At 51.1% G+C, this 5,123-nt stretch overlaps 1 protein-coding gene across 1 annotated transcript; it reads left to right on the forward strand.

Annotated features, from left to right (window-relative positions):
- Window positions 1–555: 555 nt before the first annotated feature.
- On the forward strand, window positions 556–2,164 carry LOC101274047 (creatine kinase U-type, mitochondrial-like). The gene has a single exon (XM_033400189.2). The coding sequence runs from the start codon at window positions 755–757 to the stop codon at window positions 2,003–2,005; it is 1,251 nt and encodes a 416-aa protein (XP_033256080.1). The 5' UTR covers window positions 556–754; the 3' UTR covers window positions 2,006–2,164.
- Window positions 2,165–5,123: the final 2,959 nt, after the last annotated feature.

Genomic DNA, 5,123 nt, shown 5'->3' on the forward strand with positions numbered 1-5,123 from the left:
TAGCATCACTCACACAGGGAACACGTGGGAAGCATGAGTCCTAGGACATCATCACTATAAGGGTTTTCAGGGCTCCCTTGTCTTGTTCAACCCCAAACCCCTTCTTCCATTTTGTAGATAAAGAAACTGAGACGCAGAGGTGAGCGTGGAATTTGTTGTCCAAGGCCACACAATTGGAAGCACGACTAGAACTGAAGTCACATCATTTGTCTCCTCGGCCGACTCAGCCCTCCACCCTGCTGCCTCTTTAAATGGCCCTTGGTATGTGTGTTTATGACAGGGCCCCAGCAAGACGATACTGGAACAAAGGTAATGGCATTTAATGGAGATAGCTCAGGCACCTGGAGCTCCAAGAGGTGAGGATGTATCCTGGGGTGAAAAATCGATCTTCCTGAAACTTCTCGATTAAAATCCTGGCTCCTGACTTCTGGTGCAAACCCATTTTCTCTGTTCCCTCTAAGTTCATCGTGGACCCTGGAAATGGTGTAGTAGACGAAATACCAAAGGAGATCTCTTTAAAGAAAAGAAAGGTAAGAAGGTGAGTTGGCTCTCCTGCGCCCGACCGCCACTAGCTCATTGCGCCTCTCCTGCAGCCTGGCCGGCACCGGCTTCCACTCCCGCTCCAGCCTCCCTCCATTTCGGCTCCAGCCTCGCACCCACCTCCGGCTCTCAGTCAGCCTGTTTGCATCCTCCCTCCCGGTTCCTGCCCTGAGCCAGCTCCTACTCCGGGATTCCGTAACCAGACCCTCAAGCCATGGCTGGTCCCTTCTCTCGTCTCCTGTCTGCCCGCCCGGGGCTCAGACTCCTGGCTTTGGCTGGAGCTGGGTCTCTAGCCGCTGGGTTTCTTCTCCGCTCGGAACCTGTTCGAGCCGCCGGCGAACGACGGAGGCTGTATCCCCCGAGTGCTGAGTACCCAGACCTCCGAAAGCACAACAACTGCATGGCCAGTCACCTGACCCCAGCAGTCTATGCCCGGCTCTGCGACAAGACCACACCCACTGGTTGGACGCTAGATCAATGTATCCAGACTGGCGTGGACAACCCTGGCCACCCCTTCATCAAGACTGTGGGCATCGTAGCTGGTGATGAGGAGACCTATGAGGTATTTGCTGAGCTGTTTGACCCTGTGATCCAAGAGCGACACAATGGATATAACCCCCAGACGATGAAACATACCACTGACCTGGATGCCAGCAAGATCCGTTCTGGCTACTTTGATGAGAGGTATGTATTGTCCACAAGAGTCAGAACTGGCCGAAGTATCCGGGGTCTCAGCCTGCCTCCAGCCTGCACCCGGGCAGAGCGACGAGAGGTGGAGCGTGTTGTGGTGGAGGCACTGAGTGGCCTGAAGGGTGACCTGGCTGGACGCTACTATCGGCTCAGTGAGATGACAGAGGCTGAGCAGCAGCAGCTAATTGATGACCACTTCCTGTTTGATAAACCTGTGTCCCCATTATTGACCGCAGCAGGAATGGCTCGAGACTGGCCAGATGCTCGTGGAATCTGGCACAACAATGAGAAGAGCTTCTTGATCTGGGTGAATGAGGAGGATCATACACGGGTCATCTCCATGGAGAAGGGTGGCAACATGAAGAAAGTGTTTGAAAGATTCTGCCGAGGCCTCAAAGAGGTGGAGCGGCTGATCCAGGAGCGTGGCTGGGAGTTCATGTGGAATGAGCGTTTGGGATACATCTTGACCTGTCCATCTAACCTAGGCACTGGACTTCGGGCGGGAGTGCACGTCAAACTGCCCCTGCTAAGCAAAGATAGCTGCTTCCCAAAGATCCTAGAGAACCTAAGACTCCAAAAACGTGGGACTGGAGGAGTGGACACAGCTGCCACAGGCGGCATCATTGACATCTCTAATTTGGACCGACTGGGTAGGTCAGAGGTGGAGCTGGTGCAGCTGGTCATCGATGGAGTAAACTATTTGATTGACTGTGAACGGCGTCTGGAGAGAGGCCAGGATATCCGCGTCCCTCCGCCTCTCCCCAACAAGCATTAACTCCCATCCCCAGCAGATGACTCAAGACTCCCAGGACCTCTGCCATTCTAACAGTGGCCCATTCTCCTTACTCTGGATCCTCCCTTTCCCCCCTCACTCCCTCTGTCCTAGTAAAGACTACTGGCTACGCAAAAAAAAAAAAAAAAAAAAAAAAAAGAAGGTGAGTTGGTTTGGGACTCCAGGATCAAGGAACAGCACAGTGGCAGGAAGTCTTGCATCCCCTGACCCAACAGAAGAAGGAGGTCCAGGCCCAGTATTTCCCAACCTCCAACCTAGCAAAGGAAGGCAGCCCAGGTGGGCTTACTCCTCCCCTGGATCCATCAGAGGTCCCCTTCCCCCACCTCCACACACACTCAAACACACACACACACACACACATACCCACCATTAGATAAGCCCAACACCACCAGCAAGATTGATCAGTTGGGGGCTTCCCTGGTGGCGCAGTGGTTGAGAGTCCGCCTGCCGATGCAGGGACACGGGTTCGTGCCCCGGTCCGAGAAGATCCCACATGCCGCGGAGCAGCTGGGCCTGTGAGCCATGGCCGCTGAGCCTGCGCATCCGGAGCCTCTGCTCCGCAACGGGAGAGGCCACAACAGTGAGAGGCCCACGTACCGCAAAAAACAAAAAACAAACAAACAAAAAAAGATTGATCAGTTGGGAGACCATCAGAAATAAGTGGCAGTGGCAGCGTTCTTTTCCCTTCCGAGCCTGAGACTCCCTTCTCCACTGAGAGACACTAGGGCGGGTGGTAGGCAGGGCCAGCAAGAGAGGTCACCACAGGCAGCCTAGTCCAGAAAGCTCTTTGTCCTTCCCTGACCAGAAACACCTGGGCGGGTAAGTAAGGGCCCTGCTACAGCAAGTGGTCTGGTCTGGGAAGCCCTTTTGTCCCCCTGGGCCCAAGACTCTGCTCCCCCGGAGACACCTGGACATCCAGGGGGCAGCAGTAGAGTGGTGGCATCACTCCCCTCCCCACCAAGAAACCCTGGGTAGCCTGGCCTTGGAAAACTCCTCCCACACCCCAGACAGCACCAGCAGGAAGCAGAGGGAGTCAGTAGCACAAGATAAGTCGGGCAGACCAAAGTAGCAGTACAAAGGCTCTGAAGTTTCATCGGAGCCACAACTGACAATAGTAGACAGCAAACTGAACCCAAACAGGGTGACTGCCTGTTAAAATAAAAGACGATACAGAACACAGAGTCTCCTAACATAACAGACAAAATATCAGGAAACAATAGAAAAATTATCCGTCACACCAAGAACCAAGAAAACCACAACCTGAATGAGAAAAGACAATCAAACACAGATGAAATAAAATTCATATATTATGGCAAGACAAAAAGAATTTAAACATAAAATTTTTCTCTGCCTGTTTGGACCTCCTCCCTCCCCTTTAGTATATATGGTTCATCTGCAGTAACCAGACCTCCTTAGGAGATAACATTCCTTCTTAATCCTGCAAGGGGTCATGATGACCCAGGACTCGATTTGTACATGCAGATCGGGATTGTAAAAACCGTCAATACGTCATTTGATATATAACCCTTTGCCTCAGAAATGTTTATAACTGTGCTTCTGAAACAGGAGGGAAGGGAGCAGGGCACAAACTTTAAAGGAATGACATAGCCTGACGACATGACATAAACTGATTAGAACCAAACAGGTCCAAGTCAACTTCCACTAGACCTTGAGCCGCAGTTTACACTCACTGTTAACACATCAGCAAGCTAAATGACACACCCACAGGCGCCATGACAGTTCCATGGCCAAAGAGAAGGGCCAAAAAGTGGGCAGTGGCCCAGTTCCTGGAAATCCCTGCCCCTTCCCGAAATAGCTGGAATACTCCTCCCACCCATTAGCCTATGAAATTACCCAGCCCTATAAAAACTGACAACCCCATACCCTGGTGCCTTTCTTACTACCTTCTGAGAGGGCCCACACTCTGTCTGTGGAGTGTGTTTCTCTCTAAATAAATCCACTTCTTACCTATCACTTTGTCTCTCACTGAATTCTTTCTGCTATGAGACATCAAGAACCTGAGCTTCATCAAGTCCTGAGACCAGGTGTGTGATCTCAGTTGGAAGATGGTGGGTTTTGGCCGGGTTCAAGTCCCGGCACGTGGGCTCGAGTGCCAATCTGAGGTGCATGGCTTCACTTTGACCTCTAACGGGCAGAACAGTCCTTAAAGCTTTCTGAAAGACTGTCTCCCAGGTTATAATCCTCAGCTTGATTAGAATATAATTTTCTACTTCTTTCTTAGATTGACTATTAATTAATTTTTCATCAACATTCACATGGTGTAGTCAGCAAGACATCAGAGATACCCACCAAAGGACACCTGGAAACTACCCTTTAAGCCCCACCAGCTTCTCAGTACTCCCAGATATTCTGATGAGTTCACCTGATACCTGGATCTCATTGTTTTTAAGTGATGATCCTAAAAATTTTTATTCAAACTGTTTTTGCTTAATACTTGGAGTCTTAAGGGGCACCAGTGCGTTTCCTAGGCAGGGACCTAGGGGGGATCTGGGCAGGAGGCCCAGGGAAACATGGGTGGCTAGGGTTTTGTTAAACTTGGCTTAAATTTTTTTTTTTAAGTTGATATATGGTCTGAACAAACTGTTTGCTAGTGAAATGAGAGATTGACTTATTCAGCTCCAAAGAAAAAGGGACATCTGCTCCTTCTGGCCAAACGGTGCTCTCAGGCAACTGAGGACTTAGCAGAACTGTCTGAGGATTAATCCTGTGACATGCAGTAGTCCTACAGGGAACCGCACTGTTGCAGGAAGCAGGACCCCTTCCAGGGCCCAAGAGTGGGGTCTTGCCTAATACTCAGAAATGAACTCTCCGTGGAGACACATGTGCAGACAAAGCAAAAGACCTTCCTGGGAAGGGGCGCCTAGGCAGAGAGCAGCAGGGTAAGGGAACCCGGGAGAACTGCTCTGCCACGTGGCTTGCAGTCTCGGGTTTTATGGTAATAGGGTTAGTTTCCAGGTTGTCTCTGGCCAATCATCTTGCTTAGCCCATATTTGGTCTGACTCCGGGTCCTTCCTGGTGGCGCACGCATCGCTCAGCCACGGTGGATTCCAGCGAGGAGGATTCTGGGAGGTTGGCAGGA

Source organism: Orcinus orca, chromosome 7 (genome assembly GCF_937001465.1).
Source record: "Orcinus orca chromosome 7, mOrcOrc1.1, whole genome shotgun sequence".
Lineage (NCBI taxonomy): Eukaryota > Metazoa > Chordata > Mammalia > Artiodactyla > Delphinidae > Orcinus > Orcinus orca.

Coding starts and splice junctions, on each gene's coding strand:
- LOC101274047 (XM_033400189.2), top strand. CDS start 755: ATGGCTGGTCCCTTCTCTCGTCTCCTGTCTGCCCGCCCGGGGCTCAGA.